General features: G+C 39.0%; 2 protein-coding genes across 2 annotated transcripts in view; one reads left to right on the forward strand and one right to left on the reverse strand.

The window, feature by feature from the left end:
* The window catches only part of rbm25b (RNA binding motif protein 25b), a 15,350-nt gene extending 5,671 nt beyond the window's left edge, over positions 1 to 9,679 (forward strand). The window contains exons 8-17 of the mRNA XM_037685903.1: positions 2,233 to 2,504; positions 2,908 to 3,025; positions 3,191 to 3,280; positions 3,519 to 3,592; positions 3,849 to 3,999; positions 4,208 to 4,625; positions 6,636 to 6,931; positions 7,126 to 7,224; positions 7,299 to 7,346; positions 9,091 to 9,679. Of these exons, the coding sequence (XP_037541831.1) occupies positions 2,233 to 2,504; positions 2,908 to 3,025; positions 3,191 to 3,280; positions 3,519 to 3,592; positions 3,849 to 3,999; positions 4,208 to 4,625; positions 6,636 to 6,931; positions 7,126 to 7,224; positions 7,299 to 7,346; positions 9,091 to 9,183 (1,659 nt within the window). The 3' untranslated portion in view covers positions 9,184 to 9,679. The remainder of the gene's footprint in view (positions 1 to 2,232; positions 2,505 to 2,907; positions 3,026 to 3,190; positions 3,281 to 3,518; positions 3,593 to 3,848; positions 4,000 to 4,207; positions 4,626 to 6,635; positions 6,932 to 7,125; positions 7,225 to 7,298; positions 7,347 to 9,090) is intronic.
* A 143-nt stretch (positions 9,680 to 9,822) lies between these two features.
* On the reverse strand, positions 9,823 to 23,153 carry eif2s1b (eukaryotic translation initiation factor 2, subunit 1 alpha b). The gene is made up of 8 exons (XM_037685904.1): positions 22,997 to 23,153; positions 21,680 to 21,922; positions 12,578 to 12,657; positions 12,268 to 12,419; positions 12,089 to 12,195; positions 11,891 to 11,988; positions 11,645 to 11,788; positions 9,823 to 10,315 (listed from the first exon to the last, which is right to left on the reverse strand). Exons 2-8 carry the CDS (start codon positions 21,918 to 21,920, stop codon positions 10,190 to 10,192), a joined length of 948 nt encoding a protein of 315 aa, XP_037541832.1. The 5' UTR covers positions 21,921 to 21,922; positions 22,997 to 23,153; the 3' UTR covers positions 9,823 to 10,189.
* Between the last annotated feature and the right edge of the window lie 21 nt (positions 23,154 to 23,174).

Genomic DNA, 23,174 nt, shown 5'->3' on the forward strand with positions numbered 1-23,174 from the left:
TATATATATATATATATATATATATATATATATATATATATATATTTGTGTATATGAATTAAAAAAGGTTAATAATTTTGTTCCAAAAAATTAAAACCAAATTACCAGAAGACATTTGACAGTTAAATAAAAAGAGGGAAATTGTTTTACACGTTACTTTCATGCATGGCGTGAGATGTTTGTTTACCAGTGTCTAGTACTGTAGTTTTTATAGAGGTAAGTAAAAAGGTGCACGATAGAAAATGTAACGGGGGGGAAAACATGGGCTAGCTTAGTTGTTGAAACATGCTAAGAGTTACGCATTGGTCAACCCAGTTTGTGTTGTTTTCCATTTTTGAGTTGTTTTGTCGTTGGTGAAGAAAGCAGTACATTTTTCACAATTTTGGTGTCAAAGCTAATTTTAAATTGAATTTTTTTAAATTATTATTATGATATTAAAAAATTGGGATGTTTAATTTAGAAATTATTTTAATTTTGAATGATTTGTGTACAACTTTAGTGTTGAGTAAAAAGCTGGAACGCATGCAAAAACAAACCAAAACAAGAAACGAGGCTCAGTTAGCAGTTCACAAAATGGCCGTAAAGACCAGTCTGTGTTTATAATGCCTCTGATTGTTCATAAATGGAGCTTTCAGAAATTACGTGAACATTGCAGAACCAAGAGGCGTGGAGCAAAACTGGCATCATCATTGATCTTCTCTCTGTTATAAACCTGTTGTTTAATCCTGCGACTGAGTGGTCGCTCAGACCAGATGTCATCAGGTGATCCAGAAAGCTTGTTTACCTTTTCACAGGTTGACCGTTTCAGCTCTGTTCCTACCTCACATCACAGCACAAAGGCACATCAGAATGGGTTGGCTTAACGCGCCCACGCCATCTTGGTCTGTTCACAAGTATCACCAGGCCAGAGGGCATCTTGTTCTGGCTTGGAATTGCTTTGTGAAAGTCCCCCGGGATTAATTTTATTTATGGATGACCATTTCTTGCCTATTTAGTGTGTATCTACAGAAAACACTTGACTTCAAAATAAGATAACCAACCCCCAAAATCACACTCCAGAAAATATTTCAGAAACCACTGGAAGAGTTGCTGATTATAATAAAAACTCATCTAGCTGGATGAAATGTGGACCACCTGGCATGAAGCCAAACAAGCAAACCGATTCAGATCCTAAAATAAGCAGTTGAACCCTACTAGAACCATGTTAGCATTTAGGTCATTGTTCACATCTCTGTTGTGTCTTGTTTTCTTTTGTTTTGTTACACCCAAGGCTTTCTATCAGTCTTTTTTTGTTGCTGAGGACTACCATGTGTTTTGTGATGGCTTTAGGGTCCTAACTAGATAAAACAAATGCCATGTTACTGTGTAACACCACAGATGTAAGAGACATTAAAGACACAAGCATAATGTCTAATCTTGCATAAAACCGTGAAGCCTTGTGTGTAATGCCTGTAATAAGTCAGTTGTGCTGTGTGTGTGTGTGTGTAACAATACAAGTCAAGAAGAGCAGCTGAAGACTTCTGCACGGGTAAGACTGCTTCTACAATTTTATTTATCTATGCAGAAATGTAACATATTTGCACAATGTTTATTACTTGATTTAATAACCACAGCAAATGCCATGTTACCAATTGAAATGAAATATTTTGTTGATGATGATGCTTCAGCAAGAAAAGAAAACCCCATAACATTTTTTCCTTGTATACCGTGTGACCTGCTTTCCTCCCAGGCCTAACTTAAAAGGCTTGTAGGGGCAGCGAAGGGCTGAGTCCATAGTTCAACACCTGTAAGTCACAAACAACTAGTTCAACAAAAAACTGATGCCTGTTTTCTGTTTTTCTTGTTCTGAAAGAAGGAATTTTTAGAAGAGAAAACTCTCTTTTTGCTGCGCTTTTCTTGTAAAAAATGCCAAAAACTGAACGTTCCACAGATCTTTCCAACCATTTGAGTGGTTTCCAGTTATGTTCTTGTTAAATGTAGTTTTATTTAGCAAGTTTGAAGCAACAAAGTTCACCGTGTTGAACAACGAAGCCCCTCTGTGAGACTTCTTTTTGTCACGTGTCGTTCCCAGTCAGTCTTTCAGCTTTTCACTTATCAAAATAGGACATGTTCTTCTGTGAAACCCCTCAAAATCTGGAAACTACTCGATCTGTGCGTATTTATAAGCTTACTGCAACCACCCGCCGGATGTTGCGTGGCATCAGCTGAACCTGTCTGTGTTTTGCTCCGCAGAAACTGGAGGAGGAGAAGGATAAGCGGGAGAAGGAGCGGCAGGATTTTGAGCGGGAAAGGAGGGAGCGTGAAAAGGAGCGAGAACGGGAAAGGGAACGGCGGGACCGCGAGAGGGAGAAGGAGCGAGAGCGGGAGAGAGAGCGAGAGAGGGAAAGGGAGCGAGAAAGAGACAAGGACCGCGATCGCAAGACCAGAGAAAGAGAGAGAGAGAGGGAGCGAGACTGGGACAGAGACAGGAGCCTGGACAGGAGCGCTGACCGCAGCCGATCGAGGTGAAGTTAAAAAAACTTTCATGAATTACATTTATGAACTAATTAAATCCTTTAATTTGTTGTTTTTTGACAAAGTATGGTTACATTTCCATAAAGGTGACCATTCCTATTCTAGAAGTTTTAAAAAAAAAAAGATTAATAAAGCTTGATAAAGCTTGGCTGCCATGTTAAGTCAAGTTGTCACTGATGGTTTATTAATGTGCTTAAAGCTGAACATTTCAACTTGAAGCCATGTTTGTCTTTTAGTCTTTCATGTGTAAAACTGCTTTAGTGTAACATTTACACTGTATTGTTCAGGACAAATATACAAGGATCTGTTCCTGTATTATTTGAGCGAGTTTGTATATTTTATATTTAAAAAGAGTTTAAAGTTTGATGTTCCCCTAATTTTGTTTTTTTATAGAGAGGTGAGTCGTGACAGAGAGAGAGAAAAAAAACGGGATCAAGAGGATGAAGAGGAGGCTTACGAACGCAGGAAGCTGGAAAGAAAACTCAGAGATAAGGAAGCGGCATACCAAGAGGTAACCCCCCCCAAGAAATTAAAGGTGCAGTCGATAATCATGTCTCCAAAGATGCGAGATGTGCTATGTGATGCAAACTCCAGAATGCTTCAAGTTTAGAGCAAAATGTTGAGTCAAACTAAATTAGACCTTCAAAATAAGGGGACACTATTGTTTTTGTTGAAGCGATTGAAAAACTGGGAGCTGAGGGAGAGGAAGAAGTCCAGGGATTATGCCAAGGAGGCCGAAAGAGAAGATGAGCGCAGACGAGAAATGGTGAGAAAATAACTGCTCATTCATTTTTATTATTTGAAAAGAAGAATATATTAATATTTATAAGCCCATTAAAAAGCACTTTGGTTCAAAATTTTAATATATTTGAATTTATTTGTGTTGTTTATGTAATATATCAATTTTGTCACGTTTTATTTTCAGAACTAATAAATAAATTTGGTTTATTGTGTAAAAAAAAAAAAAAAAAAATCGACATAAATATATTTTAACGGTTCTTCAGGTAAAAGAAGGCAAACGGTTGAAAGAGTTTCTTGAAGACTATGACGATGACAGAGATGACCCCAAGTATTACAGGTCAGTATTACAACAAGGAAAGCCACACCTCTGTTTTTATAGGGGTTACAATATTCTAAATTAAATGCACCGTTTTTATGTGAAAATGTTTTGTATCTGATATCTGTGTGGTGTTGCACAGATTGATTAAATCTGTTTAAATTGTAACAAATGTTGAAAATTGAGGCATCGACATGAATGTTTTGTGTGACGGACTGATGTCACTGAATGAAAACAGTTAAATGTTGAGGGTTGAAGTTTCCTCTGTGACCTCTAGGGGCAGTGCGCTGCAGAAGCGTCTCAGAGACAGAGAGAAGGAGATGGAGGCAGACGAGCGTGACAGGAAGAGAGAGAAGGAGGAGCTGGAGGAGATCAGACGGAGGCTGTTAGACGAGGGACATCCAGACCCAGACGCAGAGCTGCGCAGGGTATGCTTGTCTGTCAAAATGTGTGCGTGTGTGTCTGGGTGTAGTGAGTGAGCATGCTGCCTGATTTTGTGAAGGTCATTTCATCATCTGAGCCTCTCTGCATCTCTGCACATCAAAACATATTTAGTTTTCAATGTCTGATGACCTTTTTTTGTTATATGCAGTTACTGGGTGACACTTTCTGTTTATCTGCTTGTTATTCTCACAGATGGAGGAGGAAGAGGAGGAGCGTCTGAGACAGCCCCCCGTCATCCAAGAGCCTGAACCCGAGGAGCAACATGATCGCCACAGGAGTTCGAGAGACCACCGGGATCGTAGGCAGGAGCATGTAGAGGTAGAGCCCCGCTCGCGGCCCAGCCACTCAGACGAAGAGATGGAGGAGGGCGAGGAGCAGGATTTTGACAATGAAGAAGAAGAATACCCCAATGAAAAACCACAGTTGAAGCCCACAATGCGGCCCATTACAGCTGCACCCTCAGTGTCATCAGCGAGCGGCAACGTGTCTCCCAACACTCCCGGAGGAGAAGAGTCGCCGTGCGGGATCATCATCCCTCACGAGAACTCGCCCCCGGACGCTCTGCCGCAGGAAGAACACCGGCCGAAGATCGGCCTCAGCCTTAAACTGGGTGAGTTTAAGCCCCCTCGCTTTTCTTCAAGATAAGTCTACTGGAAATAAATCAAATTAATAGGCGATTATTAAGCAAACGCCTTGTGTTGTAGATTAGAACTGTCAGGACTTAATCCATCAATTTAAAAGAAGATCACTTGAAGTGGAATATTAAAAAAAAAAAACTATAAACAAGAAAAAAAAGTCACCTAATCTTTTTCAAACCAGCTGCCAAAACCTGTACGTACCGAACAGCAAGCGTCTTGACAAGTTCAATCTTCTGGATTTACTCTAGCTGTGTTACGACAATAAAAGTGCGTACCTTGTAAGTGGCAGTGCTTTAAACATGAATGAGTCTAAATAGTATAATTCAACACCAATTTAAAATAGAAATGTACTCATTCTAGTGATTTCTTCAAATGAAGCAGTGACAAACTCGGAAGCCACTTCTAGAAAGAATGTTACCCACCAAAATACAGGTTTCTCTATTAAAAGAGGTATTTCCTTTTAAACATCTTGTTGAATGTGTATAAAATGATGTTTAGGTTTATTTAGAGAAATCCATTTGTTCATTTTAAGAAACTTGTGAATCAGTTATATGTATGTTTGAAACACGAATGGTGCGATCAGGACTGGACGATACGACCAGAAATTAACATACTGGTAGATATTTTGAAGTTTTATCACGTTATTTATTTAGGTATTTTAAAATCCTCCTTTAATCACTATATTGTTTATTCAGAGCTATAATCTAATGCAGCGTAATGAGCCCTAGAGGTGGACCCTCTGACCCTTGATGCCCTCTCACATGAGCCAACCCACCAGGGACTTGTCAGTTCACCAGCAGCACAGAGCCCCGGTGTCTTGTGATCGGTCACCCCACGGCATTCAGAGGTGCCATTTCATGACAACAGACCAAAGTAAACAATGAAAAATAAACCAACTAAGTCTTGTTTTTAATTTTGTTTACTTTCAGTACACACAAACTTAATAGGGAGTGAGTTATAATGTGTTTGTACGAGCTTGGAAAAGCTACTCTTCTGTTGAATCGGATGCAGATGGCTACAAAACAGCCATTAAAAGTACTTTATGTTCACAGGATAGTCGCACAAGAGAAAATATACTTCAGTTATCCATTATTAGTTTAAAATGGGCATTGCGTTTTAAGGTGGCTAATAAATTAGATATTTTGTCTAATTATTGTTTTCAATTCAATTAAAAAATAATTATTAATCTCAAAGGGAAATTAAATGTTGTAGCTGCTTGTTATCTTAGTTTCATTAAGAGATGTTATAGATGCTGATGGCTGTAGGGAGGAAGGATCTCTTGTAAAGGTCTGTCCCACAGAGGATCCAAAGAAACTGGCAGCACATCCTTCCACCCCAGACTAGGCTGGCCTCTCGGTTCGTCCAGGCAGCAGGACCGCCCGAATGCTGGGCAGAACTCCCAGAGCCATCTCAAGAACCCGAGTGGAGGCCACTCCTCCCAGCAGCCTGCCGAGCTCCTCGTCCTGCAGGCGCCGGGGGACAATCCTGTCCTGCTGTCACGAGCTGCGTTTCCTGCCAGCTCCAGGAGCTCAGTGGTCAGGCACTCGAGCACAGCCGGCAAGGAGACGGGAATGCATCTACGGCACCTCCTTTTCAACTCACTTGAGAATTGGGGCTGTAGCTGAGAAATTATTTGAGCTTTTGATCAGCTGCTCCCGTTTGTAAAAACCACCTTGTTGTTATGGTTACGCATCATAACAAATATCCAAAACTAAAAAAGTTTCAGTAAAAATCCTCCCAGCTGCACAGCATCTGATACCAGAGGAAACAATCATCACAAAAAATATGATTTACATTCAGAAAAAGAGGAATTAAAAGTTTCCAAAAGCAAAATCTCAGAATGATTGAAACAGAGCTGCTCCAACATGCAGCCACCCCCGAACGGAGCAATTCTAGAACTTTATTTAACTTTATTGCTGCAGCTTGCACAAACAAGTGTTGCAACAAGGACACGAGAAGTTGACGATGTTTGTCCTCCTCAGCTGCTACAGGAAGCCCCAGCCAACCAAACGCAGGCAAGAGAAAGAAGCTGCCAGTGGACAGCGTCTTCGACAAGTTTGATGATGAAGAGGCTGACGAGCAGCCACGCAAACGGAAGCTGGTGCCCCTGGATTATGATGACGAAAAGAGCCTCGGTGTGGACGGTGCCGGGCTCGCCAACGTAAAGGGAGGCAACACTGAGGAGAAGCACAAACACATCAAGAGCCTGATAGAAAAGATTCCCACGGCAAAACCTGAGCTGTTCTCCTACCCCCTGGACTGGTCTATGGTAGACACGGTGAGGAGGCTCTTTCATTACATATCTGCACACGTAATCCCTGTTTTAGAGGAGATTGTAACTATAAAGCTGAGTTTAGAATATTAGCTTTGTGTTGTTAAAATACTTTATAGCTCAAAGTAAGAAAACTTAGTTCTGACTTTGCAGTTTCGTTTGTGTATTTGCTCAACAAACTCCGGTATCTTGTTTTGTAGACATTAATGGAACGACGAGTTCGGCCCTGGATCAATAAAAAAATCATAGAATACATCGGCGAGGAAGAAGCAACATTAGTGGACTTTGTGTGCTCGAAGGTACTAATCATACTGCAGCTATTAAAGATGGTATTTTGTTCAGATTTGAAGGAAGGTGTTTTTTCTGTCCTCAGGTGATGGCTCACAGCATGCCGCAGAGCATCTTGGATGATGTTGCTATGGTGAGTAGTGCTTGTCATGTTATAGTGATTCAGATTAAAGTACAAATTAAAATAGGCTTTACAGAAGCTGCCATTTCAAAACACAATCAAAACCGACAGAATGGCTAAGCCTGTCGCGATAAACGATAAATCAATTACCGGTAATCACACGATGAATGAAAACTATCGACCTCATTTTCATTTATCGGCTTTATCGTTTCTTCATGTCCCTTTCTACAGAAGACACTGGATGACAAAAGGCTCAACTCCGGTGCTCTTCACTGACCCTCCCTTTCTCTTTAAAATCCTTTTGAACCGTCCAAAATCGCGTTTTTGGATCATTAAAAGCAGCTAAGCTGAGAAGCTAAGCTAACGGGCTGACGGGAAAAACCTCCGTCTTGTCGAAGCTCCAAAATTCACAGTTTAAACCCGTGCCTTCTCGGGGTGTAAATCACCAGCTTTACCACGATCGATATTATATTGATTTATTTGTATGACAATACGATTTTTCTCGATATCACAAAGTCTGTCACGATAAAATTTTGATTCTATTCGATTCACAAGTCTGCGGTCGATATATTGCCATATCAAATGCTTATTTAATTTACAAAAACAATTCAAATATGATTTTACCATTTTATTTCTGTTATTACAGGCACCAGGCATTTAAATAATAATAACAAAAGTTTTCTTAATGAAAAAATAAATGACCTGTTCAGTATCGTCTCACATTTCTCTTGTTTAAGTGCATTTTTAAACCATTTCACTTAAAAGTGTCCTGATTACCTTTCAGTTATAAAGAAACAAAAATAGACATTGAGCTTACATAACATGGCTATCAATGTCGTGTTTCTTCTTCAGGTGAACGGACAAATTTGTTGTTTCCTGAGTATTTGAACTCACACTGACACCTGTTGCACACGACATGAGTTTTGTCTGTGGAGCCGTCCTTCTGTTGGAATCCAAAATATTTCTAGTGTTGATTTAAATCCAGCAGGAGAGTGAATTTCATTATCTGTGTTTTCTGCCTCGTCTGCCATGTTGCTGAGGCGCCGCAGAGCGCAGCCAAACACGGAAATGGTGACACAGATGTGCCTTGGGAATTTCAAAATAAAAGCGTATTTTAAAGATGACGCTATGAATCAGTGTTTTAGTTTTGCCACAATATAATTGAATCATTTAATTGATAGATCAATTTAAATCGGTGTTTTGTTACACCTTTAGTGCCTTCGTGTAAAAAGCGTTTTTTTTTCTGCAAAAAGCTGAGAACTTGTTTACAGATTTTTTTATTTATTTATTAAAAGCTTTGTGTGAAAGATGCTATGCTAAAGAGCTCAAACCACACAGAGCGTCCGCCATTTTTAGAACTGAATAAAGGAATGAAAGACAGCCCATGTCACATCATAGGACCTCCCTCCCATTTTTCTTAGACATGGTGCTTGCTCCCTCACTATCCATCCTTCGGATCAGTCTTATACTGCCATCCAGTGATCGAAAAAAGGTACTACACTCAATAAATTGTTTTTTCTTAAATTTGACAATTACTAATTATTGTCAAATTTCAAACAGTATTATCGTTTATCACAATTTCCAAGACAATTAATCGCCCATCAAAATTTGTTATTGTGACAGAACGACTTTGCTTTGTAACGTTCAGAGCTCGTAGTTGAACTCGAGGTGCTTTATTTGCCTTTAGCTGTTGTCTGAGTGTAGACTGGTCTCAGCAGATATTGACTTTTCTTCTACGTTCTTTGCTTCTGTTCAGGTTCTTGATGAAGAAGCTGAGGTCTTCATAGTGAAGATGTGGCGGTTACTTATTTATGAAACCGAAGCAAAGAAAATCGGACTGGTGAAATAAGTATAACCATTGACTGAAGAGGACACCCCCATTGTGTACAGTAGTGTAGTGAAATCGTCACCCCAGACAGACTAACTGCAGGTTCTGCTCATTCTCACCAGATGTTTTTTGTTCCTTCAACACACTCGGGCTCGGGCACAGGCGCTGTGACATTTGGATGAAATGAGAATTTTGAAAGTGGTCACACTTTCACTGCAGCGGCTTGTTGGACCTGTACATTATTTTATGTGAGTTTTCAAAATCTTAATCCAAGATTTGGACTTGCAGTCATGAATGTGGACGTAAAGCTTTTTTCCATGGGGTATTTATTATGGTTTGAAGCAGCTGGAGCTTATTTCTAAACTTCTTCCCTCATCACATTCCTGATTTAAAGTTCGTTTTCACAAAAACACCTCGATACAAAACCTCTACAGTACTTGACTCGCTTGTCAGGTCACATCCTGACCACTATGGGAAGAACAACTCAGAACAGGAACAGTTATTTGAACTTGTGAAAACCTCCATTGTATTTTTTTTTTTTTGGTATTCTTGAACATTTGATTAAACCTTTTTTTAAAAAAAAAATTCAATCATCGTCCTGATTTTGTTGAATTTTGTGCACCTCAGATGTAGTTCAAGCAAATGAACGACAAGTGGAGATAAAAATTTCTAAACTTTTATTCATTTCACTGGAGCTGAACAAGAAGCAGGTCTTGCTGGTAAAACACCCTTAAACTGGAAGATAATTACCAGATAAAGTCACCACTGAAGGCTGTGGATACGGACTCTTACACCAGAGGTAAGTGAAGGCGCTGCCTGTAAATGGTTCCCGTTCATTTAAAATGGAAACCATACTGCTGTTTGACATGTGTAACCATCTTTCTGTCCATGTTAGACACCTGTTTGCCAATCGAGTAAGAAATGCCATTTAATGTTTGCAACGTTAAAGTTGAATAGTGACTGTTCCCAGGTCTGTCCACAAAAGCTGCTTTGACATTTGTTCCCCTCCCCCCAGCGAGGACCAACTCTAGTCTTCTGTTTTGGCCTCCATCTCCTCAGCGTCGTCGTCTCCGTCCACCTCAGCGTTCTCCCTTTCCAACCTCTCCAGCTGCCGGGCAAGCTCCGTCTCATCTGTGTCCGTCACCACCTTGGGCTGTGTGGCACAAAACAGTTTTATTTTTAGCACATTCTGAAGTCAAATACAATATTAAGTTCTCTATAAATAAATTGTCAAAGAACTCGAAAGGAAGAATCTATATAAAAGCAACTGACTGAGCCGCACATACTAAATTTAAAAATAACAATTTTGTACCTAAATGACCACAGGTGTCCACAAATTAATATCAAACTGTACAAAAGTGTGTTGGACAGCAGCTATACGAGTGCCCAGGTGTGTCAAAGGAAAATTATACAGCGGCAGGAAGCTTGGCAACCTGTCAAAATAAAATAATTTTAAACAAGTACATAAATGAGCAGCTCCTGTGAATAAACTAACCTCATTGGTTGTTTTCCATGTCATGTTAAAAACTAAAATCTGTACCGTCACTTTAAGAGCGCTTTGTTATGACATCAGCACTGTGCGTGTGGCTGCCTGAGGAGGTTATCGTTGCTCTTAAGCTCACGTTCTATTAAATATACAACATAAGCACATTTTTTCCTAGTTTGGACCAGACATTGTTAATATTACTATTGGTGAAAGTCAGGAATACTGTCAGAAGCAGTTCTCAAAAAGCTGCCGACATCAGAGAAGCCTTTGCAAGAGCAGGTAGTGATTTGCACAGAGACACAGAAGCATCTTTTGAGTGTTCACTTTTAATCTCTATGGCTAAAAATCTGCACAACATTGGAGAATAATCTGAGACCGACCCGCCTGAAAACTGTAGAGTTGATGTGTGACAGAGTTCATGCAGCGAATAAAGTGAAAACTCACACTCTAACAACAGTGTGAAGGACGGAATAGATAAAATGGCAAAAATCAGCTGCAAGATAGGATCAGGACGATATCTTGACAAAACTATTTTTATTTTTTAAGAGTACTCTGTTAGTTTTTAAAGTTATGTGAGTAATTCTCAACAGTGTTCTTGTTATTTCTGTTGTACAACTACCAGTTTATACCTTTTACAAATAAAAGTTTGTAACTATTCTTTTATTATTTATTCTATATTTAACTACTATTACTTATATTAATTATAATATTTACTTTTTTCTTTTGTCACTTTGATAAAGAGATTAATCTGAATGAATCTTTTGGGAGAGGGGGATTGAGGGGGGGGGGGGTCAGATTGACTAGGAAGTAAGAAGGGGGGTCTTTGAGGAAAATAGGTTGGGAACCACTGGTCTAACTGGTTGGAAAAATAGTGCTAGCTTAAAAATCAACCATTTTCTTCACAAAACTGAGTTCAAGCCTTTTCTCATTTAAAGTAGATTACAGAGCAGAGGTGCAGAAGGAGGAACTCGTTTTTATAGATGATTTGTTACTCACCTCCATCTGGATGTTAAAGACACCCCTCTTCTCCTCTATCTTCTCCTTGATAGCAGCCATGGCCTGGTTGAGGATAGACAGGCCCTCTGTCCGCTCCAGAGTGGTCGTCGTCATCACGTATCGAGGAGGAGCGATCAGATTGATCTGCACGACGAAAATAACATTAGCGTGGCCGTTCATATTCCTCGCTCATCTCTAAAGTAGAAGTCAAACATCAATCAGCATTTAGGTGCAAGAGCAGGTTACCTTGATGGGCATGGCTTCTGTGGAGCAGCCAAGACCGGCCCTCAGGGCTTCCTTCACTGCATCAATACCCTCATATCCATAACATGCCACTTCAATGTCTGCAGGGAAAAGAAAAATCTATAACAGCTGTAGCTTTACCTCACAGGGTTCAACTGAAAAAATAAATCTAACGATCAAAGCCCCAAATAAATATCCAACCTGCTCGGATTTTGACGGCCTGCGGAGTGAGCCGCCTGTTGATGTTATCAATCAGCACATTCCTCTCCTCCTCTGTTAAATCCAGCCCGTCCAGAATGGCGGGATCTCTGCAAAAATACAACATCCAGTAAGAACTTTTGAGGTGTCCAGGTCTTGGTGCGACTCTCGGTGGGACTTACGACACGGCCTGTTTGAAGACGTCATAAGCTCCGTATCCCGGTCTCTTGTACTTCTCATCAAAGACCCAGGCGGTGCGCTGATACAAGCTCTCGAGCTGCTCGTCTTTACTGTAATCCAGCACCTCTGCCACGTGTCGCAGGATGCTGTACACCTGAACGCACCCATCAGCTCAGTGAATATTCATGTAAGGGTCAAAGGCTTAAATGATCAAGAATTAACAGATTTATCATTTGTTGGCTGGAAAATGATTAGAATCATAAGAAAAAAGTTTATAGTTGCCGTATGAAACAATTACACAACGTGACTTACAGTTTTAGATTTAGTGAATTTGTCTTCGCACTTGATGGCCTCCTCTGGTGAAACTCTTCTTTTCGATAAATCAATGTATCCTGAAGGAAAAATGAGAATGCAGAGATAAGCAGAAATAGATTTATAGATGGTCTGATTAAATAGTTGCTGAAAAACACCCCAAAATGAGCCGAAGCACATTGTGGTACTTAGGAATAGAAAGAAATAGACCTTTGGTCAGATAACTAACAACTTGCACTTTGAGAGTTGAGGTTTATCAGTTCAGAAATATCATTCAAAATTATTCACAGATTTAACCCATCCAAAATCTATTTTTTAACAAGGATATAAATATAATTTGTTCTTTTTGTGATGAAAACCCAGAAGATGTCTTATTTATTTTGGTCTTGCTCCTTCTCGACTCAATTGTGGAACAAATATTTGTATTTTGATTTCTACTTTTAAAGAACCAGATCTCTCACTTTGCTTTGAACATGTTTTGTTTGGCTTCACTGACTACCCAACAGCTAAAGAAAAACAGTTCTATATTATTAATCTTATTATATACCTACCCATGGCATATTCATAAATGTCATTACACTAATCAAAAACCTCTTATCTCCATTTTTGAAAACGAGGTCAAACAATACATCAAAACTATTAAATAATCCACCAACACGAAGGCCATTAAAACTTGAACCTTATGTGCGCTCTTTCAATATATTTATGTAACATGTTATTGTAAATTATTGTCTCAATGTTTGCAAACCCCTGGCATCTGTTATTTCATTACTGTATACTGCATTTTGTTGTATTGTTTTGTACTTTTTCAACAAAGATAAAAAAACGGTATATCAGTTCAAGTCAACTTGTTCTGACAATACTGTTTAATTATCTGCACAGAAAGATTATTAATTGCTGTGAAATGGCAACACAAGTTGCACAAAACAATAAAATATCCAAGCTGCTTTTATGCAAAGAAGCAAAAAACCAATTTTCTTCCTCTGAATCTTTATGGGTCATTAATTCCATCTGCAAATGTTCAGTTACAAACGTTTCCTGCTCCTCAACACTGGCAGAATCAAATTATTCACAAACATTCTGCCGTTTGTGCAACTCTAATACAAGTACGTTTATTTTTAAACTAGGGCGGCACAGTTTTAGGAAAACATGCGACTATGACAATATTGTGGAAAATTAGGGGGTGGCTTTGAACTGGAGGGTCGAGGATTTGATCCCGAGCCACTGCAGCACGTACACAAAGTGCACCGAGCCCTCCACTGCACACACAAACTTAAACCGTACTTTCCGCCGTACATGTCATTTATTGTGCGTCACAGCTGACTAGGAATGTGCGATGTACCGGCTAACCGCAGTAATGCTTTGTCGGATGTAAAATCAGAGTTGTCAGATTTAATCGTTACTTTTACCGAGTTGAAAACTGTGAGTAAGTGGAATTAAAGTCCTTTCTTTGAGAGCCAAGAAGCGAAGCTACAAGCTAACTACGGCCGGCTTGCCGTACTCGTATTCGGACGCATGCGCAAAAAGCTTTGTTTTGTTAAAAGTTTTTGTTTTTTTCTCATCAAAAGTGCATTGGTCGTGGCGGGGACTTCCGGTGGCGCCATGTTGTAAAAGGCAGGAAAAAAGGCTGCTCTGAAGAACACGACTAAAACTAGCGTTAAAATAAGGTAAAAACAGTAGAACATAAAGAAAACCCGCTCTTAAAGTGATAACGAACACCCATGGAAAATATGGTTAAAAAAGGAAAGAATACTGAAGAGAAAGGCGCAAAAGAAAAGAGTACCGGAGCAGCGAAAGCACAGAGCCATGAAGCGGAACTCGTGGAGCTGCCGAATGAGGACCAGGACTCGGCCATGCTTCTCGAGCTGCGGGCGCTGCGGAAAGAACACGCGGAAGCGGTAGGAGATAACAAGAGAGCGCTGGCTAGACTCGAAGCGAGTATTGGGGAGCTCATGGTCAGGACAACATCCCTGGAGCAGAAGGTAGCTCACATGGAGGAAAGATTGGGAAATAATGAAGATAAAACAACGCGGATGGAGCGGGCGGCGACATTTCTGCTCCGGGAAACGACCAAACTATCGGAGAAATGCAACGACCTGGAGTCGAGGATGAGGCGCAACAATATAAGAATTCATGGCATTCCCGAGGGTGCAGAGAAAAACGACACCATGAGCTTCATAGCGCAATTTATTAAATCCCAGATCCAAATCACAGACGGAATGGATTTAGGTATTGAAAGAGCACACCGCTCATTGGTGAACAAACCAAAGGACAGCAAGGCGCCCCCGAGAGCTATCATCGTACGTTTTCTGGATTATAGGGTGAAGGAACAGGTGATAAAAGAGGCATGGAAACAGAAGATTTGCTGTGAAGGACAGACTGTTTATTTCAACCAAGACTACACAACGGAGGTCCAAAAGAAGAGGAAGCAGGTCAGGGAAGTCATCAAGCAGCTGAAGGAGAGGAACGTGAAGGCGCAGTCCCCCTATCCGGCCCAACTCAAAGTGTTTCTGGACGCGGGAACCAAGATATTCAGCACAGTGGAAGAAGCGGCGCCTATGCTGAAGGAGATGGGCATCCAGGTGAAGGAGGACAAACTAGAGAGAATTCACCACGTGATGGCGCAGACGGCGAAGGGGACCAGACATGGGGGTAAACTAAGACAACCCGAAATCACAGAGGCAGACCTGAGGGCCCTCCTGGAGTGATGACGTCATCTGCAGCGACTTCGAAACAACGGATAATATATGTATGTATGCATACGGGCATATCTCTATAGAGAGATTAATTGTCATAAACTGCAAAAATATGGTCAAAAAGAGTGTGATATTCACCTTGTTAAAAAAAAAAAAAAAACAAAAACGCTAGTTGTGTAATAACTTGCTATAATAGAAGAAAATCGTGTTCAGTAGAGAGTAGTATTTAGGAGTTTTAGTCTTTAGGGCTTTAGACAACTATTAAGAAGTTGTTAATGCACATAGTGCACATCCATCAGAGAGGAGGCCACAGCTCTCTGATGCTGGGATTCTTGGAAGACTTTTGTTCATGTTCCAGGCATTGTTTTGGGGTTCCAATTAATGTGTTTATAGTCTCTTTTTCTTTTTCCTTTTCAGTTGAGGTTATGTCCTGTGTAGTATATTTTTCTTTTCAAAGAGGTGTCAGGTACAGCGCAGCTCCAGACATGGTAGTAATATGAACGGGCTAAATATAGTATCTTACAATGTTCATGGTCTGAACCATCCCATTAAACGAAAGAAGATTTTGACTCAATTAAAAAATTTACAATGCTCAATAGCTTTATTACAGGAGACACACCTAACGGAGAACGAACACAAAAAATTAAAGAGGGAGTGGGTAAGTCAGGCATTTTGTGCTTCATTTGGAAAAAGGAGGGGTGTAGCAATTTTAATCAAAAAAGGGATTTTGTTTGAAGTTGAAAAAGAGATAAAGGATAAAGAAGGAAGATATGTAATGATTGTAGGAAGAATAGGAGATATGACAATTTCAGTAATAAATGTATATTTCCCAAACGAAGAGAAAGACACTTTCTTGAACCAAATAGCCAAAATAATAACTAGTGATGCAAAAGGACTGATGGTGATGGGGGGTGACTTTAATACGGTTCAAAATAAGGTGTTAGATAGATACCCTTCTGATTATGGATCACAGACAACAAAATCTAAAAGGCTAAATAATATCACTAAAGAGCTTGGATTTATTGATGTTTGGAGGAACACCAACCCCAAGAAAAGAGACTACACATTTTACTCAAATCCACACAAAAGCTACTCTCGAATAGACTATTTATATATATCTCAGCAACATATACATAAGGTATTGAATTGTAACATAGAAAATATAACTATAAGTGACCATGCACCTGTTCTGTTAACTTTAAGCATAAATAAGGAACCTTGCTTCAGGTATTGGAGAATGAATGTATCAATCATTTCTAATCAGAATATTATCAAAGAAATCAAGGAGTCACTTAAGGAATACTTTGAAATAAATGACAATGGGGAAGTTTCACCAACAACATTATGGGAAGCAGGAAAAGCTGTGATAAGAGGGAAAATAATAGAAATATCATCCAGAATGAAAAAAGCCAGAATGAAAGAACAAAAGGAGTTGGAAAATAAGATCAAAGAATTGGAAAGGGAACACAAACTAGGAGATAGGAACGCAATGGGTGAGCTTAAAAAGGCAAGAGATAAATTAGAGGAGATACTAACTGTCAAGGCAGAAGGCTCTCTGCGCTTTACAAATCAAAGATATTATGAAATGGGCAATAGGGCGAGTCGTCTACTGGCATTTCAACTTAGGAAAGCCCAAGTAAATAGACACGTCTCCAAAATAAAACATCCCTCAACTATGCAAACTAAAACACAACCCAAAGAAATAGCTGAAGCGTTTGCAGACTACTATAAAAAACTATATGATGATTTGGACAGAGATACTCAGCAAGACGAAACATCCTCTTTTCTTAAAAGAATTAATCTCCCAACTTTATCAGAAGAAGAGTCTCTGGAAATGACCCGACCTATAACTTCACAGGAAATTCTGAATGTGATTAAAACTCTCAAAAACAACAAATCACCGGGGACAGATGGACTGCCAGGGGAGTTTTACAAGACATTTAGAGAAGAATTAACGCCAGTGTTATGTAAGGTCTTCAACTATGCACTAACGGTGGGAGACCCCCCTAGAACATGGTCTGAAGCCATTGTATCTGTAATTTGTAAAGAGGGTAAAGACCCAACTATGTGTGAAGGCTATAGACCCGTGAGCTTATTATGTAACGACTTAAAAATACTAACAAGTATAATGGCAGGTAGAATGCAAAAATATATAGCTAAATTGATTAATCCAGACCAAACGGGATTTATTCCTGGCAGGCAGGGAGCAAACAACATTAGAAGAACACTAAATGTAATGTCATATGCACAATTAAAATCACAACCTTCTCTCTTGATTAGTTTGGATGCCCAAAAGGCTTTTGACAGGGTAAAATTAAATTTTTTATATCAGACACTACTAGGATTTGGTTTTTCACAGCAATTTGTTGAATGGGTGAAAGTAATTTATAGAAATCCAAAATCTCGAGTTCGAATCAATGGATACTGCTCAGAATTTTTTGATCTCAAGAGAGGAGTTAGACAGGGGGACTGTTTAAGTCCACTGCTATTTGCGGTTAATATTGAACCGTTGGCAGAAGCAATAAGACAGAATAAACAAATCCAAGGAATAAGAGATGAAGGAGGGGTGGAACATAAAATATCATTGTTTGCTGATGATCTATTAGTACTCTTAACAGATCCACTCCGATCAATACCAGCATTACTAGAAGGCCTTAAAGAGTACGGAAATATTTCTGGATATACGACTAACGAAAGTAAATCGGTCGCAATGATGTTATCAGGTGAATGCCCAACACAACTAAAAGAGAAAGTAAAGTTCAAATGGACCAATAATGGATTTAGATATTTAGGTATAATTATCACACCTCAAATTTCACAGCTATTCAAAGCAAATTATGAGAAGCTGAAGAAGGAAATTATAAAAGACCTAGAAAGATGGGAGATTCTACCACTGACCGTCGGGGGAAGGGTAGAAACAATCAGAATGAATATCTTACCAAGACTACTGTTTGTATTCCAGTCACTCCCAGTTTCCATTCCAAATTCCTTTTTTAAAGAGATGGACCAAAGAATATTAAGGTTTGTATGGCAAAATAAAAAGGCAAGAATTAAACTCAAAATGCTTCAGTCCTCAAAGAGTGATGGAGGGTTAGGTTTACCGGCTCTAAAGAATTATTACTGGGCTGCTCAATTGAGAGTCATAGCCCTATGGTTAGCAAAGGATCAAGAAACATTATGGGTAGATATGGAACAAAGGGCTTGCCCAAATTTATCTCTACAAACACTGCCCTTTACAACAAAGGTGGTTTTGAAAAATCTCAAGATTAAAAATTATTGGATTAAGGAAACAATTAATATTTGGTCAAGAATAAAAAAGAAATTTAATTTTCCTGACTCTATATCAAAAATTGTAAAAATAGCTAAGATTCCAGATTTTATCCCAGCTACTATGGATGCAGGGTTTGAGAGATGGACGAAAGAAGGACTGATATTTATAGCACAGCTTTTTAAAGGATCAATAATGAAATCTTTTGAACAAATTCGACGGGAATTTAACTTACAAAAAATGACTTCTATAGATATCTGCAGCTCAGGCATTACCTTCAGAATCATAGTGAATGGCAAAAAATCTCAACAGATATGACCAAGACTGAAGAAATTTTACTATCAATAGCAAAAGGTGAATCAAAAAAAGGCCTGATCTCAAAACTATACAAAAGCCTGCAGGATGAGTCCAATGTTAATAATAAGGAGATTAAAGTGAAGTGGGAATTGGAGGCTAATATAATAATAGCAGATGAGCATTGGGAAGAAACATTTAGTTCTGGACACAAGTTGACCAACAGCCCAACATGGAGGGAATTTGACTGGAGAGTTAAGATGCGTTACTTTAGATCCCCGATCATCACATCTAAATATGGTAAGACATCTTGGCTTTGTTGGAGAAATTGTGGAAAGGTGGGGGATCTTACTCATATATTTTGGGATTGTCCGAAGGTGGTTGAGTTTTGGAAAAAGGTGCAAATAGGTATAAGAGGTATTTTGGGCATTCACTTAGAACTGGACATATCTGTATATATTCTAGGAATAATATACTCGGATATGATCGACAAAGACAGTAAATACTTGATCAGGGTCCTGCTTCTGATTGCAAAGAAGTGTATAACATCTGCTTGGTTAAGACCTCAGCCGCCTAGTATTACACAATGGAGAGATAGAATTAGAAAAGTTTACATTATGGAAAAAACAACAGCAAGACTACAACTTAAGATGGAGACCTTTGAAAATAAGTGGAAACCTATAGCAAAATTCATATTGTAACCTTGACACCTCTATTTCTTTCTTTATTTCTTTCTTTATTTTATTTATTTATTATTATTATTTTTTTTTTTTTAATTATTATTGTGTACTTTTTTAACTTATTTTGTATTATTATTGTGTATTTTCATTATTTTAGTCTGTATTTTCATTATGTACACTGTTGTCCCTGTCACTGCTGTTATTGAGATTTATAGATCTATGGAGGTTATTAATGAAAATAGGTATTTCTTAATGGGGCAAATATCTAGTTGAAGGAGATGCATCTTTGAGAGTCTTTTTCCTTCATCAAATGTTCCTGGATAATTTCTGGCAGTGCCAGAATTAGATGGCTTGTTTACCTGGTGGAGGTGAAATGTCTAGGATGGTCTGTGTAAATAAGATATGAAGAAGCAAAATGTGAAATGTGACAAGGGTGGACATGTATATCTGTTGTTATAAAACCGCTATTGAAAATAAAAAGTTCAAAAAAAAAAAAAAAAAGTGCATTGGTCAGCTTTAGAGAGTGCATTTGTGCAAAAAAAAAAAAGAAAGGTTAAACCTGCTCTCTGATCTGTGAAAAGAACGCTCTCTGGTCAAAGCCACAGAAGAAACTGGTCGCCATTTTGTGTCAGCTCTCCTTAAAGCAGAAGGAGACGCCCACTAGAGGGTTAGACAGTTGAAGTGTTTCAGTGTAACATGCCGCTTTGTTGCTGTTCATTTCTTAAGTGAGTTAACAACATATTCTTTTGTTTAAAACGTATGGCTAAAAATACATTTGATATATTTTGCACTACAAGAAAGAAGCCTAATACTTGATTTGTTTATTATTTAAAAACTCTATGGACCTAGTAGTGGAATTTTCCTCATTGAGATTATTTTGTGGTGTAGCAGTTTTCAAAATAAATGATGGCTAAAGGACACTATGCTTAAAAAAAAAAAAAAAATTCCTATTGAAAGTTTTATACCAAAAACATATTGTGATATATATCGTTACTGCCACCCATCACAATACATACCATGATATGAATTTTATGCCATATCGCACAGCCCTACAGCCGACCACCCGGAAACGTGGGCCGGCGTTGTGCCAAAAATCGATTGGCTGCCAAGTAGTAGGAGCGTGCACGGGAGAACTTCAACAAGAATTTAACAAGATTAACACTTCAAAACAATTATTTGTTTGCTCGACATTATAGTAAAGGTGTGTCTCAGTTGAACTTTTCCTTGATAAATGCACTTTAATGGTCAAATCAGCTGCATTGTGCCTGGGGGGGGGGCGGTGAAATGCAGCTGATTTGACGTTTGCTCCAGATGGTGGCTTGTTATATTACTCGAGCGCCCTCTAGCGGCTGAAAATTGTAGTGTTTAATATTTTCCATGTCAGAATGAATGAAATCATCAGATCTCAGCCAAAAATTGGGTTATGAATATTGGATTTTTTTTTAATTAGTCGCGTCGCAGGGCATGCTAATTTATGCAAAAAGGTGTGACTTATACAGCGAAAAGTACGGTAGGTGTATAAGATTAAAAAAAACCCTGCAAAATATATATACATGCAGAAAGCTCTGTATGAACGGGATATTGAAAAACTTTGTAAAGTGGTTTGAAGAACGTGCAGAGGTTCAAAGTGTGATCTATACTGCAGGTGTGGACTGGAGAAACACAACATACTGATAATTGATTGTCATTGTAGTATCAGTAAGTGCATTATAAACATAGCAAAGGACCAATCTGACAGCATTAACTTATTGACCATTATATTTTAAAGAACACATTTATGTTCTGCTAATATTATATTTGGTCTTGATGTCCACAGCAGGTTTAGAGGACAGTGAAACAGAAGGAAATGTGGGTTTATTGCAATCAATAGTGTGCCTGCTACATTAAACAATGCTATCTCATATTACAAGTTTTTTCTACCATGCAGCCCTATCAGTTGCAATAAACCCTCATGTCAGAACATGAGGGTTCTCATTACATCGCTCACAACCCTCTCCATGCTCCTGCTGCAGGGAATGAGTGGAGTGGGGATGCACGTCATTGTCAAATTTATATTATCTGCAACGTTTGCATTTTATTGGGATTTTTTTGCTATATCAATACATTTTCACACATGGCGCAGTCATATTCTAAACCAAATCCACCTCGAATGGTCAGTGCTCACCCTTCTCTTTGTCGACTCGAATGACGACGACGCACTCGTTGCGACCTATACGGATGAGTTTGTTGATGGAGCGGATACGCCGACGGGACAGCTCGCTCAGGAGGATCATGCCCTCGATGTTGTTGTACTCCAGGAGGCTGACGTAGGCCCCCATCTCGGCGATAGACCTCACGTTCACCATCACAACGTCCTCCACTTCTGGGAACCGGTGCTGGTAAAACCTACAACTGAGCCCCGGCATCTCTGAGGACACAAACACCAGGAAAAGATACTGTTTAATACTTTAAATAAAAATCTGCCAGTAAACTTAAAAAAAAGATGCTTTGGAACAGTAGCGTCCAATTCTGGTTCTCACAAGGGCCATGATTCTTCATGCTTTAGAAGGTTTTCTTTTTCCTACTTCAAAACACTCAGTTAAAATAAATAGGTTAATAAACCTCTGCAGAACTTAAGGACATGTATTTCAACTTTTTAATTACATAAATTAATTGTGCTGGAGCAGAAAATCAACTAAAACATGCAGGACAGCGACCATCAAGGACATGGATTGGACACCAGTTATACTGTAGTCAAAATTTAAACTGGGCAAGTTTTATTTAATGAGAAAAGGAGCTGGGATGGATTACTGGATTGTAAAACTTGCAGATTACTGTCCTAGGATCAAACAACAAAACCCTCGGGAAATTTTTACAATGAACTCAAACTGAATACACAAAATGCCTGCAGTCATTAAGCTAGCTTCATAATGAACCTTATTAAACTGAGATACACACTCAACCACCAGTGTTATATCCAGATTCATAATAATTTATAGAAGCTTTAACCAGTGAAGCTGCACAACTAAACGCGCCTTCATGGGTGTTCATCATTTACAACAGTAAGATTAACACAAACTCTCAAAGATTTAGTAGAACGTTACATTTACCTAAACAAATGCATTTATAAGAGTCTGGATAATTATTTATATTATGGGCACTGGGCAGATGGTCCATTCTGCCGCTTTAGTAATTTTCCTCTTTTTATCTTTGAATCATGGGATGATGCAATGATGACAGATCGCCTTTTAAATTGAGCAAAATAACAAACTTGCAGACTAAACGAAGTATTTTAACAACAATTTAATCTCATTACAAATAAATAATTTTGGTTGCAACATAAAATAACGCGTTTACTCTGGTAAACGCAGTTACTTTAATGTTAGCTTTCAAGCTAGCAACCCGGTTCTCAAATCACATGCGGCAGCGGAGGCTACATGTTTAGCTTGCAGCTACCGTCTCGTCATGGCTCCAAACGTCTCCTCTGTCAGCTAAAACTCACCTGTGTCATGGGCTTACAGAGTGATGAAGTAGAAACTTCTGCGCTGGACGTTTTAAATGTCCCTCTCTGTTGTCTTCTGGGCGTTTATATGTTGAATTACTCGGGCCCGTTAGCGTACATTCATGGGTGCGCTAATTTTTTTTGCCCCGGAAAGAATTGTAGGAGCGTCACGATCTGC

The sequence above is a fragment of the Nematolebias whitei genome, chromosome 12, assembly GCF_014905685.2.
Source record: "Nematolebias whitei isolate Nwh7 chromosome 12, NemWhi1, whole genome shotgun sequence".
Classification (NCBI taxonomy): Eukaryota; Metazoa; Chordata; class Actinopteri; order Cyprinodontiformes; family Rivulidae; genus Nematolebias; species Nematolebias whitei.